At 55.8% G+C, this 21834-nt stretch overlaps 2 protein-coding genes across 4 annotated transcripts in view; both read right to left on the bottom strand.

Moving 5' to 3' along the window:
* CAMK2A (calcium/calmodulin dependent protein kinase II alpha) overlaps positions 1-6426 on the bottom strand; it is a 65144-nt gene extending 58718 nt beyond the window's left edge. For 2 of the 3 annotated variants that reach the window (XM_072824537.1, XM_072824539.1), the window contains exon 1: positions 6186-6426. In XM_072824537.1, coding sequence (XP_072680638.1) covers positions 6186-6247 — 62 coding nt within the window. In that variant the 5' untranslated portion in view covers positions 6248-6426. The remainder of the gene's footprint in view (positions 1-6185) is intronic. The other variant, XM_072824538.1, reaches the window with a different exon arrangement.
* Positions 6427-13534: 7108 nt separating this feature from the next.
* On the bottom strand, positions 13535-19189 carry ARSI (arylsulfatase family member I). Its single transcript, XM_072824536.1, has 2 exons — positions 18810-19189; positions 13535-15132 (listed from the first exon to the last, which is right to left on the bottom strand). The coding sequence occupies exons 1-2, from the start codon at positions 19127-19129 to the stop codon at positions 13725-13727; spliced, it is 1728 nt and encodes a 575-aa protein (XP_072680637.1). The 5' UTR covers positions 19130-19189; the 3' UTR covers positions 13535-13724.
* Between the last annotated feature and the right edge of the window lie 2645 nt (positions 19190-21834).

Here is a 21834-nt window from a genome sequence, read left to right as displayed (position 1 = left end):
CATTCTGATTCAACCTCCAGCTCCCCGGTGTCACCTCCTCAGGAGAGCCTTCCCTGATACCTAGTTGTGGTCTCTGCATCTCATAGCTCCGTGATTGTGCTCATAGTCCTTATCTAGCATTTAAATAATAACTTCCGGCAGCCTGGGTGGCTCAGTGGTTTAGCACCTGCCTTCAGCCCAGGGCCTGTTCCTGGAGACCAAGGATTGAGTCCCATGTCGGGCTCCCTGCATGGGACCTGCTTCTCCCTCTGCCTGTGTCTGCCTCTCTCTGTGTTTGTCTCTCATGAATAAATAAATAAAATCTTTAAAAATATAAATAAATAAATACATACATACATACTTCTGGGGGCACCTGGGTGGCTCAGTGGGCCAAGCGTCCAGCTCCTGATCTCAGCTCAGGTCTTTTTTTTTTTTAATATTTTATTTATTTATTCAGGAGAGACACACAGAGAGAGGCAGAGACATAGGCAGAGAGAGAAGCAGACTCCTCGTGGGGAGCCTGATGCTGGACCTGATCCCAGGATCCTGGGATCACGACCTGAACCAAAGGCAGATGCTCAACCACTGAGCCAGCCAGATGCCCCTTAGCTCAGGTCTTGATCTCAGGGTTGTGAGTTCAAGCCCCATGATGGGCTCCACGCCTGAAGTGATTTAATTAATGTCCGCTTCCCACTAGGCTATGAGCCCCAAGGGGCAGAGACTACATAAATCTTGCCTGTGGCACCTCCTGGGCATGGCCCAGGGCTGGAAGCAGAGAGTGGGCTCAGGAAATACTTGTTGCATAGATGCCAGAGTCACAGACATGTTTCTCCTTTTACGTGACCCAGAGGCCTTCAACCATTTCTGGCACAGATGCCTTGGGGGCAGTCACACCCTGCGAGGACCTGGAGGGCCTGGGCTGGGCCTCAGCAGGGTGGGGGGCTTGCTCTGGGGGCTGTGCCAGCCTGGCCTGGGGTGTCAGAGGAGCTCAGAAGGGCAGCATGCATGCAGGAGAGGGTGGACTGTGCCACAGGGACCCGCACAGAAAGAGGGAAAGGCAGGGTTGGGGAGCATGTCCTGTGCTGTTCCCACTCTGAGGAACATGCAGAAGCCCAGTCAGCATCATTTTGCTTTCCCTGTACTGGGGGGTAGACTTGTGCTGGATGCCCTGTGTGTGGGAGCCAGTGTGTGTGTGTGTGTGTGTGTGTGTGTGTGTGTAACAGGATGCGGGCATTGCATCCCAAGGCTCTGCCCTTGCCTCCTGAGAAGGCCAGGTCCTCGGACTGCAGGGCTGCTGGCAGCAGTGTCACTGTGTGCTTGTGCAGGGAGGCAGGCGGGCAGGAGGGATGCTCGGCAGAGTGTCAGTGTGTCTCAGCCTGTGTGGGGGTGGCTGTGCGGGGGTGGAGGGCTGCGGCATGCACCAGAACATGTGCGTGCCTGCCGCTCGCTTGGATGGCTTGGAGGGGGAGGAAGGAGAGTCTGTCCCCTTCCCTGTTCCTGCCACCCCACCCCCACCCCACCTTGAAGACCTACCCCCCCCCCAATGCCCCGACTTCCCATCCTTGGCCTTTGGCCCCTGCATGTGATCTGGTCCCCTACCTCGACTTTAACAACCTCTCCCTCTGGCCTGGGGCTATTTTTCTCTGGGTGTTGGTTTCACCATCCAGGTTATAAATAGACAGTGTATTGGTCCTTCCAGTTCTGATGTTCTGGGAGTCTAAAGGGTAGCACCTCTAGTGGGGCATTTTGGCATCTGCAGAGTTATTCTCATCCCCATTTCACAGGTGGTAAAGTTGGGATCCTCACAGGGTGGCCCAGTCAATTAGAGGCAGAGTCATGATTAGAAAATAAGCCTCAGCTCAGCATCCTCTTATCCACAAGGCCATGGACCCCTCTTCCCTAGTAGCGTTCCTCAGACACAGCAGCAAGAGGGGTCCCTCTCAGGAGCTATCTCCCGCATATACAGGGTGCTGGACACCTGCACCCAGACCCTTCCACCTTCTCAAGCCTCAGCCTGCTCCTCTATCAGATGGCAAGTAAGCTCTCTGCCCCCTTCAGAGCTAATGAATGGAGAGGTGCCCCAATGGCCACAAAGCTCTGTGAATGTGAGAGTCTACTAGAAGCAAAATGAAAGCACACCCTCGTCGTTGGGTGGTACATGGGTGCCCAGGTGTTCTTGCTCCCCAACATTACCCCACTGAGTCTCCTGACAGCTCAGCCAGAGAAGGATGGGATTGCTGAACACATTTGACAGATGTTAGAGCTTGTATCCCATGAGAAAACCAAAGCACCTGGGACCCTGGGACCTCAGTGTGGGGAGCAGCCTCTGGGCCCCAGGTCCCCCAGCCCAGGCCCAGATCTTGATATACACCTTGGGGGTAAGAGCGGGCAGGAGGCCCCGGAGCCAGCTCTTGTCCATCCCTCGGCCCCCTGGGCTGGCCCCTGGAACCCCCATCCCCAGCTCAACACTGCCCTTGAGTCCATTTCAGATCCCAGTTTCTAGAGAAAGAGTGGGCTGCACTCTCTCCCGTCGCCCTCCCTCCCTCCCCCTCTCAAGTAAAATCTTCCAAGGCTTTTTCTGTACAACTCGGTGATTACACAGGCTGCAGGGCAATTCTCTGCCTCCCTAACTTCTCCTGGAAGTGGGATGTAAAGCCCAGAGAATGTCAAAGGCTGGAGGAGGCCTCCTCCTTCTCTGCCTCCTGGAACCTGACCCCTTCCCCCCTCCCATCCTGGCCTTCGGAGAAGGTGGGTTGTGCCAGGAGCTCTGGCGCAGCTGCCCAGACCCACTCTGACCACGAAGCTGCCATTACTGCAGCCTGCCTCCGAACACGCTCCTGTGCTCCTAAGGTCTGGCTCTTTATTTCTCTCATCTCCTGGGAGAAGGGAAGGTGGGGGTCAGGAAGGAATGAGTGAGCTAGTCTCTGAGTTCCACTTCAACCTTCTAGGAGACCTGGAATCAAGACCCTGGCTTACCTGAATCACATGCTGCAGTGGGACCTTTGTCCCTTAGCATCAAGGGCCCCCAGAAGCCCCTGTCCAGGGCCCGAACTCTGGACCGCACCCCACCAAGCTGGCTGCCCAGCAGGTGAGAGAAGTGCATCTGCTCTTACATCCATAACCAGCCCTACCCTGGGTTCCTAGGAGGCCTGCAGTCACAAGCCAGGCCTCACTGAGTAGGATGCCAGGAAGCCCTTGACAGGCACACGCCCTGCTCTCCAGCTGAGCAGCCCAGGGCCCTGCAGAAGGAGGGCCGAAGGCTCCGCTGTCAACTTGGCAGGACCGACTGCCCGGCCCTGGAGGTAGGCTCTTGGAATGGGGGCTCAGCTTCTGGGTGGTGACTGCAGTGTCCCAGCCGGCAGGGACTATGGGTTCACAGTTGAAGGCTGGGCCCTGCTAGCATCTTCCTGGCTTCTCCCTGCAGAAGAGGAGACGGGTCGGGCTCCTCCCCCAAGCCAGGCCAACTCCAGACAAAAGGTAAACATGTGGCAGGCCCCAGCTGCAGGCTTCAGCCTGCCTAGCCCTCTGACAGCTATGATCCCAGCGGCAGTTCCTGCTGAAGGCCCACTGTGTGCCGGGCTTGTCACCATATCTTCACGCGTGCCAGGTTATTTCATCCCCACATTTTATCTCCAGACCACAGGGGTAAGGATGCCATCATCTGGCCAGCGTCACAGAGATATGGGTGGCGAGCTCCAGAGCCTGGGCCATGTGCTGGGTGCTGCCCCTACTTGCTCCACTGGGCGCCTGGCCTAAAGCTGCCATGCAGAGCAGCAGCCCCGCTGCTCAGCGAAGTACCCTGGCCTTTTTAACCAGTCAGTGTTTTTTAACAGCATCAGAAGCATGAGGTCTCCTTCTTTCCAGAACAAGCATCCTTAACCCTAGGCCCATCCATTGCCTTCCTAACGTCCTGCAAGCTCCTGACGTTGCCCGCAACATTTTCGTAGGCTTGTGAGTTTCTCTGGAGGATGTAGACTTCGACTTTCATCAGATTCCTGGAGGAGTACACGACCTAAAAAAGGTTAGGAGCCCATACGGTTCTAGAAAGAAGAGGTCTGACATCGATCAGACATGGACCGGCCAAGCCTGCCACCCTCGGTTTCCTGTCGTGGTCACACCAGGGCCCCCTGTCCCCTGGAATTCTTTCCCTGCCCTGGTCCTGGCAGGCAGTGGGGTTGAGAAGGTTCGCGAAGGCTCTCTGCACCAAGTCGCCCCCACAGGACCCAGTCTTCATGATATCCATCTCCTCTTGGGGCAAAACATCACTTTTATTTTCACTTGAAGTGCCTGAGTCACATCTCAACTCCATTTCACTGCACTCTGTGACGCAGCCCTCCCAGCACCGAGCCTTGGTCATCCCCTGAAAGGCAGCTCCCAGCTAACCAGGGAATCCTTGCATTCCAGTGGGCACTGGAACCCCACTGAGCAGGGGCCCTGCACGCTCCAGCAGACAGCTACCGCCCACCCTGGCCCCCAGCACAAAAACACACTCAGAGACACAGAAAGTCTGAAGACAAGAGTGACCACACGTCTGCACATGAGTGTGTGTCTGTACAAGGGACCTGGTGTGTACCTGTGAGTGTCAGGGTAGCCTGCTATGCGATTGTGTGTGTGTGTGTGTGTGTGCAGGCAGTCTACTGTACACAGCCGCAGGCCCACCTCCCACACATATGCAGACACCAGCATGAGCTCACACATGCCTTCAACACCCACACTCCTACCAGAGCCTTTGGCCCAGGCCTTAACACGCATGCACATAAACCTTCCTGTGTGCGTGCACCCCCCCATTCCTCATACAAATGTACATAGCCAGACCCTAGAGGAACACCATCGTGCCCAAGTCCCACTCCGGCATCCTTGCGCAGACATATTTGCACATACCCAGACCTCACACACATTTTTCTGCTGACATGCACACAGCTCTGAACTGCCATACATGTGTACACAGAGTGACGCATATTCACACCTTCACTCCCATGCCATCCGGCCAATGGTACCCCTTGGGTCACTTGCACATATTCACACTTGCAGGCTTTAAACATGATGCACACACCGGCACCTCCTCCTGGTGCACACACGTGAACTTGCATACTCTTTCATAGCACGCAAGTGTACCCTAGAGTCAGTCCCTACACAGCACACATCAAAATGCACACCTGCATGTGCATATCCGTACCTCACACAGGCAGCTACTAACAGGGCCCCTCTCCCCTGCACCCCTGCTGCTAGAGCAAGGACCACCCTGGGCACTGGAAACGCTTTGCCCAAGGGGCAAAATCTGCCTCACAACTGTACCCCTACCCTGATCCATCTCTGGAGCCTCCACAAACCTAGCTGGGGGCATCCAGAGTGTTCTCCTGATGCTCCACAACCTACTGGGCTATGCAAAGGGGCTCTTCTGTCCCCCCATCCTCCCACCTTTCTCTCCACACCAGTCATCAGGGGCATAACATGAGCTCTGGGGTTGGACAACTTTGCCAGGTACCATGAGCCCCTGCAATAGCAGTGCTCCCCCCAGCTTGCCTGATTGCCCCTCTTTGCCTCTCAACACCTAGGAAGCCCCATCAGTCCCTCGCTTATTCACCCCTGCTGCTGTACTGATGCCCTCTCCAAGAGAAGCTGGGGGGAGGGAAGAAGGGAAGGGGGGATGGAGGGAGGGAGGGAGGGAGGGACGGAGGGATGGAGGGAAGAAGGGAGGGGATGGGCTTTCAGGAGAAGTTGGCTGCTCTGCACCCACACCATGGGTGCCTAAAGTCAAGAGGAACTACCTGGGAGATGTGAACTCTCTCCCACCAGAGGTGTCCAAGTTAAGGCCAGATGGACATCTCAAGAGAAAGTCAGCAGGGGGTTCTGGCCCTGGACTCAGCTGACTGGGAAGATCCTTCTCTAACCCTGAGTTTCTGAAAATCTGTGTGTGCCCAGACATGTGCTCTCAGGGATGTGAGTGTGTGTATGTGTTTGTATACATGCGTGCACACTGGCAGGTACCATCAACCTTTCACCCCTACATGCACAATCACCCAGCCGGCCTTGGCACATCTGTGCACCCGCAAACATGCCGACACCCAGCTCTGGGCACTCTGCACAGTGTCCCCAAATGCATGCAGCCTTCTCCCTGTGTATGCACAGGAAGCACGCAGGTGCACACCCCCTGCCCGTGACGCTGACCCCCTGCACCCTCCAGAACTCTCTGAGGTGCAACTCACTTTCCCAGTTCCTCGAAGAGCTGATACTCTTCTGTGAAGCGGGTGCAGGTGATGGTGGCCATCCTGGCGCTGGGCGGGCAGGCGAGGAGTGTGGCCGGAGGACCAGGACTGGGGCTCTGCTGCTCTGCTCCCGGAACCGGGGGCCACTCGCCTGCCTGTGCTGCTGAGTGCGAACCGAGAACCAGCTTGACTGACGAGCCCGGGGCTTCTGAGCAGGGCACTGTGGCTGCTCACAGCCTCGCGAGCCTTCGTCAGCATCCAGGTCCCCATGGCAACCACCTCCGAAACGCCCTGTTCCCGTTGCCCGGGTAACTGCCTCCCCAACACCTGCCTGCCTTCCACTGCGAAACCTGCTCCCGGACGCCCTGGCCCTAACCACACACAATACTGCAGGCCCATGTGGGCCCAGGGCGGGGCGACCCGGCACCCCCGAGGTGATGGACTGCAGGAGGGGCTCGAGGAGGGGGAGAAGAAGAAACTTAATCTACAAGTGATCTTCTCTCTTCCCACCTCCCCCACCTCCAACTGTGGGTCCCTTGTAGCAGACAGGATGGGATTAAGTGGGGCAAAAAGGCAGTTACCATGGTAACGGCCAGTGGGTGCCACATTCTGGGATGGTCCCCAGGAAAGACAGGATGCAGTTACCCTGGCAACTTCATCTCCTCTGGAGAGACAGGTATTGCCCCGTTGCCCTGGCAACAGCCGGGTTCTAAGGTTTACAGGAAGCGATAACTAATTCATTGGGATCTCTCTCCCAATGGATCACTGTAGTCTGTAACTGTCTCTGCTCCCCTCTATATTTTGTTCTTGCCTCTGCCTCTGTCTTCCTTATGTCGCTCTCATTCTCTGCCACCTTGTCCATCATGCTGGCACTCTAGCTTGAGCGACAAGTGCAGAGGGGACATCAGGATTCTGGAGGGAAGTGCCCTGCCTGCCCGCTCACCCCCACCTCTCTCCTCCATCCCGTGCCCCCAGAGGGACCATGGAGATCTGGCCTCCTGGGGCTCATGTCCCAGTTTCTGCTTGTGCTTCAAGTCAAGGTGAAAGAGGCGGAGGCGGCAGTGGGGAGGGAAGCATGGCCTGGCATGGAGGGGAGTGGCCATGGGCCTGTCCTGAAATCCTCATTCCCATTCTCCCTGCCAACTTCCACTCTTCAGGACAGCAGCCAGATCCATGGCCCCAAGATCCCACCCAAGCCCTCGGGGGTTCGGAAAGAAAATGGCTGGAGTTTAAGGATCTGAGTTCAACTCCAGCTCTGATGTTTATGAGCTGTGTGACCCTGGGAAAGTCACTGCCCCTCTCTGAGCCTCCAGCACCCTTTCTGCAAAAACAGAACAAAGCTGCCACTGCAGAGGAAGGCTGTGAAGAAGGAGTGGGCTAAGGGCTGTGGAAGCCTTTGGGAAGTATGTAAACATGAGGCCTCTTTTTAGTTTCTGGAAGAGGAAATGGAAGGTCTAAAGTAGGACCATGACCACCCCCATCACTCTAGCTTGGACTGAGAATTTAACAGCTCACCAGGCTGAGGTCTGATGCCAGCCAGTGAGCCCAGGTGGGATAAAAGGATTCAGGATCCCAACCCTCTGAGTTGCTAACGCACCCCCTCTGAACCTCCAGATTGCCTTCGTGGTCACCTCCCTTCCTGGACATGTTGTCTGCGTGTTGGTAGTCCCCAACCCTAGCAGGTACCTGGCTCACTATGTTAGGTCCAGGGGCCCCCAGAAGCCTCTGGGCACTCTCTCCCACAATTTTGCCCCTCTTCCTGGGCATCAAGGGTAAGAGAGAATGATAGAATGCCTCTCCTGAGGCAAGATGCAGCCACTTCTTCCCTGGAGAGAAACAGGAGGGAGGCCGAGGGGAAGGAGGAGAGGCGAGCTAAGGAGGAGGGGTAATGGCTTAGCCACTAATTGCACCATTACCACCTTCAGAAAAAGGAAAAACCACTCAGTTTTGTTTCTGCGCACAATATGCTTCCCGCTCCTGCCGCCAACGTTGCAATTCAGAGGCAGAGAAGAGAGGCCTTTGCTCGGGGGCTGCACAGCTGGTGGGAGCGGGCAGGGCACAGAAATCCTTCCTGCCAGAGGTGAGAGGCAGATGTGGGAAGTGGGGGGAAGAAGGACTGCTCGGCCACCTCCCCCCTAGACCCTCTAGCCCTTCTCCGGAGATGGTTTCCACTTGTGAAGGTGTTGCAACAGCCCTTTGAGACCACTGAGGCCACCTCAGTCATTGTCCGGGAGACTGGAGCAGGACTCTACCATCTATAGGCTGTGGGACTTTGGATGAGTAGCCTAATTTCTCTGTGCCTCAGTTTCTTCATCTGCAAAATAGACTTGATAATATTCCCTATCCCCAGGGCCGGGCAGGATGAAATGAGATGAGAAGATGATCACAGCAGCTGACACACTGTAAATGCTCAGAGATAAGAAATTATTACTATTAAGAGATTAAGCCCTGCCTCCTCTGAATCCTGGAGGCACACACCACCATCCTTGTTCCTAGCACTTGTGGTACCATTCTCTAAGTCCCCACTGGAGTGGAGTTCCTGGTTTGAGCATCACCTGACCCCAGCCTGGTCCACAGCAATGCCTATGGGACAGAAGACTGGGGCTAGAAAGACAGGCTCACAAGATCTCTAGTTCACTTAACGATGCTTTAGAAATTAACACATAAAACAAATGGCAGATGTACCCTGAGGCTGTATTAATGGGAACCTGAAGTTCTGAACGGAGGAGGTGATAGTCCTGCTCAGCAGGGAGCTGGCCTGACCACCCCATTCCCAGCTGGCCCCATTCCCAACCCCCACTTGTGAAAGGAAGCACTCTCAGAAGCCAGCAGAGCACCTGGTGGAAGGTTAGGAGGTCGTGCCCTTAGGTCACAGGAAGAGGGTGGGGCGGATGAGAGGGACCGAGGTTAATGGCCAACTCTCTCCCTGTCTCTGACAGGGACCATGGAGGTGGTTTATGAGGCTTCCGGGGGTAAGGCCAACCAGGCTCCAGACCGCTCTGTCCTGCCCCCCATCCCTCCCCACCCCGTCCCTCTGTCTGTCACCCTTCCTCTATCTCTTCTTTCAGCTCCCCTTTCTCCTCTCCTTCTACTCTCCCACTTTCCTCCTTCCCTTGAGCATTTTCTTCTCAAGCCTCCCTATCCTTCCTGTTCCTTTTCACCTCCTTTCTTATTTCTACCTCCCTCCCTCCTGCCTCTTCTCTCCTTCCCTGGCCTAGACCCTGTGCACAGGAAGGGGGACTGGGGGGCTGTGGGACAGGACAGGCAGGACCTAGTGGCAGAGATGACTGGAGAGGAGGAAGGATAAGACCAAAAGGTCTCCTTGGCAACTCTCACCCCCTTGGAACCTTGGAGAGCTTAACTCAGGGGTGTGGGCACTGCCTCGGACAGGCACCCCCATCCTGAATGTGGCTGCAGCCCTGCACACCAGCTAATTGACTGCCTCCCCTGTGCCCACAAGGCTGGCAGCTGTGCCTGGTGGTGGCGGGCAGTGAGGAGCCAGGCCTGCCCCTGGGACGCGGAGAGAATGAGCCGATGATTGCATGGGGGCTGTTCCTGCCAAACGCCCCACTCCCCAGGGCCATGGCAGGCATGCGAGCCAGCACGTGTGCTCCCATCTGCAACAGGCGTGAGGTACTCAGGAGCTGGCCTGCAAAGCCCCAGGCTAGTGGCCAGGGGTGGGAGCGCTGGAGGTCGCTGAGCACAGTCCTGACATGCTAAGATAGGGCACGTGAACACAAGCTATACCCCATGTATATGGGGTGGGAAGGAAAAGACTGGGACCTGGGCCAAGTTCCTGGGCCATGGCGGCAGTGGGGGTACTGGGGGGAAGCAGAGCCCTGGTAGCATTGGGACAGCCCACTCACAACCAACCTTCCAGAGCCCACACACATACCCACACGCGCATGCTCAGGTGCCTCAGGGTCCTGCAGGGCCTGGGCAAGTGCCGCAGAAAACGTGCCATCTGAAGGGTCCCCACGAGGCCTGTCCCACTAAGGGCAGTGAGTGTGGGGGACAGAATCGGTGAAAAAGTGGGCCAAGAGAGAAGGGCTCCTGCAGAGGGTCTAGGTGGAGGGTGATTTGGTTAATTAATGGCAGTAAGTAACGCCAGGCTTATACTTGGGAGGGAAGTCAGGGGTCAGGGAGCAGCACCACGTAGGAGGCACTGCTTGCAGAGCAGAGGCAAGCAGGGAGTCAAGGGACCGAGGGCCATGGCTGCTGGACCAATGTCACAGCACAGCAGAGCCTGCATCAGAGGACCCAAGTTCAAATCCAGCCGTTGGCTACGGGTATTCATGGCAGGTCTTTTCCCCCCGGGGCCTCCACTTCCTCCTGAGAAATATGGGGACAAGATGTTCCTTCACTGACTCCAAAAATATGAAAAATAGTTATTTCTGCCTTAGAGACAGGCCCTGTGCTCAGCATACTGCACAATTTATACCTCACAATACATATCTGTGCAATAGGTTCAGCCGCTGCCTATTTTGCAGAGGTGTGACGGGACTTAGCCATGTACAGTCTGTGTGACTTCTGCACCTCCGACCTATGTTCTTTGGCCTGCATAAGGGCTGGAAGGGCCCTGACAGATGGAGACCAAGGCCCAGAGAGAGGAAGCTGCCCTCCCTTGGTACCAGAAGTTAGGGGCAGAGTCAGGATATAATCCAGAATTCTGGACTCCAAGAACAGTGCTCCTTCCCTTCCCTTGCTCTGCCCACCCTCTTTCTGGCACCGCAGGCCTAAGTTCCAAGGTAGCCAGGAGGTACCAAGTGAGAGGAAGTAACACTGTGAGGCCCAGGATGGGGCTCAGAGCCCTGCCCCTCCAGTCAGGTCTGGGGCTCCCTCCTGGTTCCCTGGGGACTCATCATCCCTCCCCAGCTTGGATAGGGACATCCCTGGCTCTAACCTGACTGCCTGACCAATCTGCTGCCGTCTGATCCAGCCAAGTGGGAAACTGAGGGTCAGTCTGGCATCTTTAGGTTCCACTCCATCTGATCTGTGACCCAAGGGGCCAGAGCTGCCTCTAGACTACCTCTCTCCCACCCCACCCCACCCCACCGCAAGTGGTACAGGCATCTGCCCAGCAATGCCAGCCAGGGGTCTTATACAGAGTCCAGACCCAGGTACCCTGACTGGGGGGAACTCGGACCACAGGAGGCAGGAGGAGGTGGACAGGACCCACGCAGTCTGCTGGACAGAACAGAAACCACAGCAAGCACACTGGGCCTCTCATCATAACACCCTAGTCCTGGTGGCTCCTTACCCCAATACCTTCCACCAATTTCAGCCCTGGGCCAGCTGCCCGCACCCTGGGTAGGCAGGCTTGGGGATGGCTGGACTATGGACCAGGTTGCAGGCTGAAGCTTCAGTGGGGCTCCTGGGCTGTCTGCTGGGTCCTGGGTTAGGTAGGACTCTGAGCCAGGCAAGCTCTAGGCTGGCTTTAAGATTAGACCGCACGTCCTCCCAGGCACAGCCCCTAGCCCTAGAGCTGGACTCTCTATGTTTGAAGCCAGGTTAGCCATAGGGGGTAGGCCTTGGCATCTAGGGAACATCAGAAAGGGCCTTTTATGGTCCTGCTCGTATGGCCCTAAAGGGCAGGGGCCCAGGAAGAGAAGCAGGGTTAGAGCTTGAAGTCAGGCCACATAAGGCAGGCCCAACACACCAGTCTCATGAGAGGCTTCCACTCAACTGTTGCAAGCCCGGAATTGCAGGGGAGCCCTGGCACCATGCCATTCTGGAAGGGCACAGCCCATACAGCCGGGAGAAGCACTCAGTAGAGCTGGAGTATCCTGGGTAATGGGCAGACTATGAACAACCCATCTGTGGAATATGCTGGGCCTGGGACACCATCCCCATGGACGACCTCTTCAGGACTTCCCTCCTAAGCAGGCAGAAATGCCGGGGGGTGGCTGGAATCCAGAGACCTCAGCCAGTCCTGGCCCCTGCCCCCCACAGCCCAGGCCTCAACATCCTCCAGGGGTGGTCGGGGTTGGGGGTGGTGCAGAGGATAGGGCCCGGGACACGGACAGTCACCTCCGTCCTGCCACCCCAGGCCAGACTCTCGCTGCTGGGCTCAGCTACCACTGCAGAGGGCATGCAGCTCTGGAACCCGTACCCAAACCCCCTCCACTGCACCGCACCTACCCCACCCCACCCATCCTGCTCATCCACAAGCTGACGAGTCCTAACAGGCCTCCTTTGCCAGTGACAAAAATAACTATTTTCAAAATTCACAGCAGGGCTTTCGCCTACACACGCTGCACCGACTGGAACCTGAAGGTAGATGTGCAGGGTGCAGCGTGTGCATGGAGGCGCGCTGTGCAGCGAGCAGGCCCTGAACAGCACCCCCCCCCACGCCCCTCCTCCCACCCCTCAGCCCATGGCCCCCAACACACACACGCAGGGGTCCCCAGAATGACCAAGAAGGAAGGGCTCTTAAATCATCCATTGTATACAGGGGGACGCTGAGGCCCAGAGAGGGCCTGGGATTTGCCAGAGGTCACACGGTGGGCCTGTGGCAGGACTGGATCGGAACCCATATGTTCTGCTTCCCGGCCAGACTGCTCACCTCCTCTCCCATTTGCTGAGTCAATGGTGAGCTCATCCTTGCCCTCAGGATGCACACATGAGCGTGTACACAGACCGCACTCCAGCCCTGGCTTCCGTGTGACTGCATTTTAATCAAGTTAACGGGCTCCTCCACAACCCTTACCTTAGCTAGTTCTCTACAGCCCTGTGAGGTAGGCAGAGCAGGGGCTAACATTCCCATTTGCAGATGGAGAAATTGAGGCCCAAAGGGGAAGGATTGGGTCCAAGGTCAAAGCAGCACTCAGTGGCCTGTTGGCCAGGGCCTCTTTACACGGCTGTTCCCACCACCCTTGATCCTGCAGCAGCTAACAGCCAGGTCAATTCTCTGGGTGCTGGGGGCCAGAAGGACAGCTTTCCCCAACATCCCCCAGTACGAGTCTGGCCTTGGGACCGGCCCAAGCCATGGGAAGACCAGGAAGGGCAGCCTGCCTCCCTGGACCTCCACCCTCAGCACTCAGAGGATCCCTTAAGAGTGGCCAGATTGCCATGTCTCTGCTAGGGGCCAGGCCTAGAGAGCTGCCTCCACATAGCCCCTCACCCAAACACCCAAGCAGTACCACAGAGATGCAGGGTTCAAGGGTGAGGCCTTAAATGAGCTGGGAGGTGGCAAGGTCAATGGGAACTCCATCATGGCCTCAGGTACCAGGTTCACACAAACGGAGCCACCAAGTCATTAGAGCTCATTTACAGATGAGGAAACTGAGGCCTGGAGAGCTCACACGGGCCACTTGAGGTCACAGAGCAAGTCAGTGGAGAGCCAGGACTGGAATCCAGGTACCCCAATCTAGTTTATTCTTCCCCAAGTCAACTCCCCACCCTTCAACTGAGGGGCACTATATGCCCTCCATTTCCCTGCAGATGGGGACTTGACCTCAGACCCCTCCGTGGGGAGGGGCAGGGCCAGGCTTGAATGGAGAAGTTCATCTAGGGGGAGAGATCCTCGCCTCCCTCCCATCAGATCCTCTGGGACATTAGCCTGGTGTTGAGTTTTCGAAAAAAGGATCGAAGCTTGCAAATCTTGCATTTTTTCTTGCGGCGCCCTCGGGAGAAGCTTCGAGCCCTGCCCGCCTCTTCCTCCTCTTCCTCCTCTTCCTCATCACTGGCCCAGGGCCCCCACGCACCCCCATTGAAGTCGGGATGGGCCCGAGGATTCTCGGCGGGGTAGCGCACAGGGATGGCTGTGCGGTTATAGTCCACCAGACGGGCCAGCAGGGCCCGGACCACGTCGGGTCGCTGGCCAGCCAGGTCCTCCCGTTCGTAGGGGTCGGCGCTGATGTTGAAGAGCCACACCGCCTGGCGGGCGCTGGCCATACGCTCGAGGTTCCACCAGCTGCCCGGAAAGGCGGCCAGCGTCTGCGGCGGGATCCAATCTCCGTAGCCGGGGTCCCCCGTCAGCAGCTTCCACTCGCCCACGCGGATGGCGGCCTGCACGGCAGTGTTCCAGATGCCAAAGCCAGCCTCCAGGGAGCCGTGGCGGGCGTGGTTGTAGAGCGGGTCAATGTTGTGCAGGATCTCTGTGCGCGGCGAGGCCCGGCCCTCACTGATGGCCGGCCACACGTCGTAGCCGTCTAGCCCGTCAGCCGCCGAGGCGGTGCCACCTGCCAGACCCACCAGGGTTGGGTACCAGTCAGTGATGTGCACCAGCGCCCGGCTGGTCCGGCGCTTTCGCTTGAGCAGGGGGCTATGGACGAAGCCAAGGCCGCGCACGCCACCTTCCCAGTAAGTGCCCTTGCGTCCTCGCAGAGGCCAGTTGCTGCCCCCCGAGAAGGTCTGGCCACCATTGTCACTGGAGAAGATGATGACGCTGTTGTTGTAGAAACCGTAGCGCTTGAGGGCCGAGGTGATGTTGCGCACGGCTTCGTCCATGCAGGTCACCATGGCTGCGTACTTCCGCCGGGCCACGTTGCCCATGGTGCGGTAGCGGTACAGGTACTCACGCGGGGACTGCAGGGGCGTGTGCACCGCCTGGAAGGCCACATAGAGGAAGAGGGGCCGCCGGGGGCTGTGGCTAGCTAGGATGTGGCTGACACGCTGGGCATAGAGCATAGTGGAATACTGGCCGCTGAGCCCCCAGGCCACGTTCTCGCCCTCGTGCAGGTCAAAGCCGCACACCCCGGGACCGTCACAGTTGTCATAGGTGTAGTAGTCCACATTGCCCGTGAGCGAGCCCAGGAAGGTGTCGAAGCCCCGGCGGGTTGGCAGGCACTCCTTCCGGTAGAAGCCCAGGTGCCACTTGCCCACCATGTGGGTAGAGTAACCTGCCTCCTGCAGCTTCTGCGGCAGCGTCACCTGGTCCAGAGGCAGGCAGTTGGGCTGCCGAGGGCGGATGATGGAGTGCTGAAGTCCTGTGTGGATCTGGTACCTGGGTGGGGAGAGGGCACAGGTGAGCCACAATCCACTGCTCTGGCCAACCAAGTCCCACTTCTCTCCCTGAGGTGGGCTCTGGCCCCAGCACTTCCAGCAAACCTACAGTAGTAGCCAGCAGGTCTCATCACGTGATAAGCACTTCAAATGCATTATCTCATAGAATCCTCGAAATCAATTGAAGCAGGTATTTACCGTCATTTTACAGACAAGGAGATTGAAGCTTGGGATGGTTTAAACCACTCACCCAGGATCACACAGCTAGGAAGATGGGGAATTAAGAGTCGAACCCAGGTTAATCATGACAACAAAATAGTAATAGCTAATACCAAGCACTCTCTGGGGCTCAGCATCGTGCTACGCTCCCTTATATGAATTAACTCACCAAATTCTCACTGACCTAGGAAGTACATGCATATCATTATTAATCCCATTTTCCAAATAAGGAAACTGAGACTCAATAAATTAAGTTACTTGCCCAGTGATTCAAACAATAAGTAACTGGAGCTGGGATCTATATCCCAGGTGGTCTTCAGAGACTTCAGAATCCCTAAGTTCTAAGCTTCTAACTTGCTCTGGGGCCTAGAGCAAGTCCTGCTCTCCCAGACAAACTCCTACTCACTCTTCAAAGCCCAGCCCAAATGTTCCCCCCCTCTGTAAAGTCTCTCATAACTCTCTCAAAAATGAGTCACTCTTGCTTCTGGGTTAACATTTAGTACACATGATCACTGTCCTACTCGGCCATGGAGTTCTCCTCAGTTGTACATGCTCTTGGGCCCAGTGATATGTAATGGGGCTGTCCTTTACTCAACTTTGTATTCTTGGCATTCAGTGGATATCTAAAGGATATTCAATGACTTATGGAATGAATGAATGGAATGAATGAATGAATGAAACAAATGAAGAATGGCACTCAGAGGATTTTAAAGGCAGAAGGGACTCAAGTCAAATTCTATTTACCTTGTCTTAAAAATACAGGTCCAGGGGTGCCTGGGTGGCTCAGTTAGTCAAGTGTCTGACTTTGGCTCAGGTTATGATCTCGGCAGGATACTGGGATGGAGCCCGAACCGGGAGTCAAGCCCCACACCAGGGTTCACACTCAGTGGGGAGTCTGCTTGTCCCTCTCCTTCTTCCCCTGCCCCTCCCCCTGCTCATGCTCTCTCTTTCTCTCATTCTCTCTCCAAACAAATAAGTAAAATCTTTTTTTAAAAAAAGAAAAACACATATCCAGAGGAGGGGAAGGGTCTTGCTCAAAGTCACTCAGTGATCAGGGGCAAAACCAGGACCTGAACACAAGTCCAAGCAGAGTCTGAACACAGACTCTTTTCCAGCACATGAGGCTGCCACATATCTTTTGCCCCATAGTGGCCTCGGTTTGCTCATGTAATGGGGTGAATTGAGTAGAACTCTGAAAACCTTCCAGTTCCCAAATTTTATTAGACCAGTTTTCATGTGCCTACCTACAAATTCATGTGGCCCCTGGATCTGGGTCACTCACCCAGGCTAATACTTTGAGGCAGGAGTGAATGGTTAGCTGAATTCTGCATTCCTCATCTATTCATTCAAATCCCTTCTGTGGTCAAGGCCCCCATGTGATCTGCTTATGGTGTCCAGCTTTTACTCAAGTCTTGAAAGCCCAGAGTAAATAAGAAGCCTGGAACTTCACAAGGGTCTTAGAATCCCACACCTTTTTCTCACCCCAGGGGAATCCAAGTTAAGCCAGAACCAGAATACCTGACACCTTTAACCCAAGCATGAGAGTGAGCTCTCCTGTTTTTGGTTTCCTTATCTTAATTAAAGCTGTTACCATTGTTAGGTATCATTAACTACTATTGTCGTTTTTTATTTGCCACATATATTATTTCATTTAATCCTCATCAAAAATCTACAGGAAGATTATGATTATCCCCATCCTACAGATGATGAAAGTGAGGCTCTCCAAAGTATAGCAATGGGCCCTACTGCAGACGACAATCAAGCAGCGGCTCCAAGCTTTGAACCCAGGTCTACACAACTCATGCCCAAAACCTCTCGGTGGTGCTGGCTCCACAGACCTCAATCAAGCTAATGAATGATTTAGATTTAATACAGGAAGCACCCTATGGCCAGGTAGCGGCGGAGCCTCTTCTTAGGGTTCGGTACCACGGAGCACTGGTTTGTAAAGTGGGTGGGCCAGCTAAGAGTCACCGAAGCCCGTCTGCAAGTGAGTAACATGAGAAACACCGGTCTCTCCAGCTTCACCAAACACGACTGGATGCATTAACAAACACTAATGAGAGTAGTCAGCATCAGTCAGATGGAGCCAGCTGCAGGGGGCGGAGGGCAGACGCTGCCCAGCCACGCTCGGCTAACTTCACAGATCAGGGGGTTGGAAGGCTGCCCTGCTGGCTGCTCATTCCCCTGCTCGAACTAAAAGTCACCTCTCGGGAGAGAGACGCTAACTTGTGCACAATTCTTGGGAATGCAGATTCATCTTCCCTCCTCTGGGGGTTAGTCAACACTTGGTCTTCACCGCCACCACCAACGCCCCCACCCACAGCACGTACACCAGCCCCTCTTGCACTTCTCCAGTTCTCTCTCTGTCCTGGAGCTGAATGCTCTGTGCCCTAGTGAAGGAAAAAAAGGTACCTATTTGATTCCTAGCTCTGGGACCTCTGCCAACCACCTGGCCTCTCAGCCCCTTCTCCTACAGACCCTAAAGTTGGGGAGAGGCATGAGTAGGGCCCTCCCTGACTCCATGCCTCAGTTTCTCCCACCTAGGAAACAGGGAGAGCCAGGCTCTTGTTCCTGAGATCATACTAATGGCTTTTGGGTGGAACTTAGAAGAAGGCATGCCTTGGATCCCATCCAAGGAGGATTAGCTTCAGCCTTGCCAAAGGATTTTCTCCTAAGTGGCCAGAGTTTGCCTTCCACACCCCCACCTCCTGTTTCCCTGCTCTTTTAATCCTGTAATCCCGTCGCCTTGCCTGTGGACAACTCCTTACAGAGAAAGCAGCACGTCTCTTTGCGGCTCCCAGCCAACTCGGGAGGATTCCGCAGATGAAAAAACAGAGGCTTGGAGAAATGAAGTAACTAGCCAAGGCTCCATAGGTCACGGCATCCTGTGTGTGTGTCTTTCTGCACCACCTATACATTCCTTGGTTTCCTCTCCATGCATCCATCAATTTGGGGACCCTAATCCCTCTGGTGACATCCCTCATGCTGCCACTTATGGACAGCCAAGCAAGCTACACACAACTCATCCCATCCTCACCACTCTTTTTCAGGATTAAACACTGCTCTCCACCCCATTTATAGAGAAGTTAAATGAGTTGCTCATGGCCTCAGGGTCTGTAAATAGAAGCAGCCTTAAAACTTAAGTGTCAGAGATTGCCATGTTTCTCTATTTCTCTAACAAAGGGATGACCAGATGTCTCCTTCACATGGTGTGTAGTGTGTGTCCTAGAACATGGGAGGGAGGAGACCTCAAAGATGATCCAATCCATTCAGTGCACAGTTGGAGAAACTGAGGCCCAGAGAGGGCAAAGACTTAACTCATGATCACAGGGGCCACTGGGGACAGAATTGGCCGGGTCCTGGTTTCCCAGGTCACAGACGGTGGACTCAGAGGAAATCTACAGCCCGGATTTATTAGGGGCTCCCTCCGCCAGCCCCAGCAGCCTGGGTCATGCCTACCTGCCAGTGAGAAGTTGGCTCCGCGAAGGCGTGCAGATGGGCTGGATATAATAATTCTCCAACTTGACACCCTCGGCTGCCAGCCGGTCCAGTGTAGGGGTCTCGATATCTGAGCCGTGGTAGCCCACGTCGTGGTAGCCCTGGTCGTCGGTGAGGATGAAGATGATATGGGGAGGCTGGGGTGGAGGGGCCGAGGGCTGCTCCAAGCCGGGCTCCCCGGGCCCGTCGGCCACCAGGCTCGGCTTGGCCCAGTCCCAGGACAGGTAGCCGAAGCTGAGCAGGCTGACCAGCGAGAGGCCAGTGAGGGCGTGCATCGCCATGCCGGCCCGCGCGTCCGCCTCGCGCGCCCAGGGCGCACGGCCCGCACGGCGCTGGACGGTGCCGCGGCCCGGGGGGCGGCTCGGGGCTGGGTCCGGCACCGGCGGGCGGCCCTGCGCGGCCGCAGCGGGGCGCTCCGGGGGGGTCAGGCCCGCGCCGAGCTGCCTCCCGCCGCCCGCGCTCCCGCTCCCCCAGCTCAGCCGGGCCAGCCTGAGACGCGGCGTGGCTGCTTCCAAAAAGTGCTCTCCACCATCCTCCGGCTCTCCCCTTCCCACTAGCCCTCGAGTGCTCCCGCCTCCTAATTTCTCTCGCCTCTGCTTTCCCTTCCTCCTCCTCCCGACCCTCCGGGCCCCCAGCCCGGCCTCTCGCCCCGCCCGGAGTCCCGAGAACAGTCGGGCTCCCCGCAGGGAGGCGGGCAGGACCCCGACGGGGAAGGGGAGGGAGGCTCGGGTTGGGCGGGCCTGGGGGGGACACCGGGGAGAGAATGCGAGAAAGTTGTAACATCTGCCGGGGCTGAACCCCAGGTGGAGGGGCGGGACGTGCAGCGGCGGCTCCGCCCCCGGGCGGGAAGCCCAGGCCCGGTCGGCCCTCTGGCTCCGGCCCCCTCCTGGCCCGGGCCGGGAAAGGGAAGGAGAGGGGCTGCTTGGAATTCAGTGGGACGGCTCCGGCGCGGCCCGGTCAGACGGTCCTCCATCTGAGACTCTCAGCATCTCTGCGTGCCAGCCCTGGAAGGGACGCTCATAGTTTCCTATTCCAATCCTGTCTTTCTACAGTTGGAGAAACTGAGGCTCTGGGATAGGTGGGAACTCGTGTAAGTCACAGGGCATGTCAGTAGCTTCTTCCCTGGGGCTCGGTGGCTGCTAGAGTGACAGTAGAGGCAGCAGTGGAGAACGGGAACGACTTGAGCAAGGACCTGGGGCTGGAGATCTGGAAACTAGATTCTGGCCTTTGCCAGCTCCTCTCTCCCGGTGTCCTCCCCTCCCCCTCTTCATTCTGAAGACCGAGGCTAGAGTGCCAGTGCTCAAATCCAGGGGTCAGGGGCTGTTGAATGCATCTTGTATCCACAGAGTCCAGAAGCTCAATCAGCACATGTTGCACGAATGAATGAATGAATGAATGGGCCTCCAGCATGGGTGCAGGCCAACTCCCACCCGAGGAAATCTCCGCGGCAGAGAAGGCATGCTGGAGGGACTCCTGGGCCAGGCAGGTATCATAAAGGAGTAAAGCAGGGGGATGGCCCTATTGCCAGAGGAAGCAGGGGCTACAGTGAGCCAAAGACCACAGCCTTGGGTCCAGCTGACCACTGTCATGCAAGACTGCAGACCAATGTTTCCAGATCTCCTGATTTTCCAAGAACACCCAAATCCAGATTATTATGAGAAATATTCCAACTGTTAAGTGCTAGCAACTAATTTAAAGCAAATGTAAGCGCTGCACGGGCCAACTCAAACCTGAGTAATATGTTAGGCCGTCGGGCGCCTTTTGCAACTTCCACTCTACTTCATTGTTTTCCCAAGTTTTACTAGGCTACATTTTTAAATGGGAAAACTGAATTAAACAAAACCAGTTAGGTATCCTTACTACCAGGACTTCAGACGTCGGATATGCTGACCTCCAGGAGGAGAGTTGGCAAAGCTGTATTTTCCAATTTTATTTGACCAGGGCCCTCCTTTTCACAGGGCTTCTAGAAGGGCCAGTGTTTGGGGTACTTAGGGAAACAAAGACTGCCCAGGTGGGTCTTCTCTGCTAGCATCTTTCCCCTGCCAGCATTCTGTCATGATCCCTTCCCTCTGCCTTAAAACCACTGTGTGTGGGGAAAGAAACCAGACCTCCAAAATAGCAGCCCGAGTGAATCCACATTTTGAAATGAGGGCTGCGTGGGGCCGGCCGCTCCTGTTTGCTCAAAGCCCCATATTTAGGGTGACCAGATTTATCAGAAGGGAAAACTGAGCCTGTTGTTCTGGCAAAGGAAATGTTGAGGACAGACAGGAAAAATACAGCCTCCTGAGGGAAACGCTGCTAAAATGGTGCTTCCAGAGGCTTCAGCCTGAAGGCTGTCCTGGGGGTCAAAGTGGGACAAGTCACAGGAGGTCAGATGGACTTGGATTTTTGCATTCTTTGCATTGTCCCAGACCTCCATCAGGAGGATGTGGAGAAACAGCACAGGCAGAAATGGCAAGGGAGGTGGGGTGGGGATGTAGCCTGGAAGAAAAAAGGTTTGGTTGAGGGGGAAGCTCACAGCCTGCAGATCTCCCGGGGGCAGGGGGAGGTGGGGTTGAAGAAGGGGGTTAGGGAGCATCCTAGCAGAATTTCTAAGAGTTCGAGACTATGGGCTCTGACATCAAACTGCTAGTGTTCAAATCCTGCCACTTATCTGGGGCCAGGCCTTGGGCAGATTATTTGGCCTCCCTCAGCCTCAATTTTTTCTTCTGTAAAATGGGATAACAATATACATGAGACACACTACAGTGTTCAGTAAAGTGCCAGCACAGAGTAAGTACTCAATGAATGTGAATGATTATGATGATTGTTTTCTGTGGTTCAGGGAGAAAAGACCAAGTCCTGTGGGTTGACCATTACTGGGAGGCAGATTTCAGGCCAATTTAAGGGGTTACTTTTGTAGGAAATCTGTCAGCTTTCTTAATCAGAGGACGGCAGTGATGGGTGAATCACCGTGTGGAAAGAAGTAGGTGGCACTCTGGGGCCC

Source organism: Canis lupus, chromosome 4, assembly GCF_048164855.1.
Source record: "Canis lupus baileyi chromosome 4, mCanLup2.hap1, whole genome shotgun sequence".
Lineage (NCBI taxonomy): Eukaryota > Metazoa > Chordata > Mammalia > Carnivora > Canidae > Canis > Canis lupus.
The sequence above is the reverse complement of the archived record's forward strand: the minus strand, read 5'-3'. Positions and strand labels throughout refer to the sequence as shown.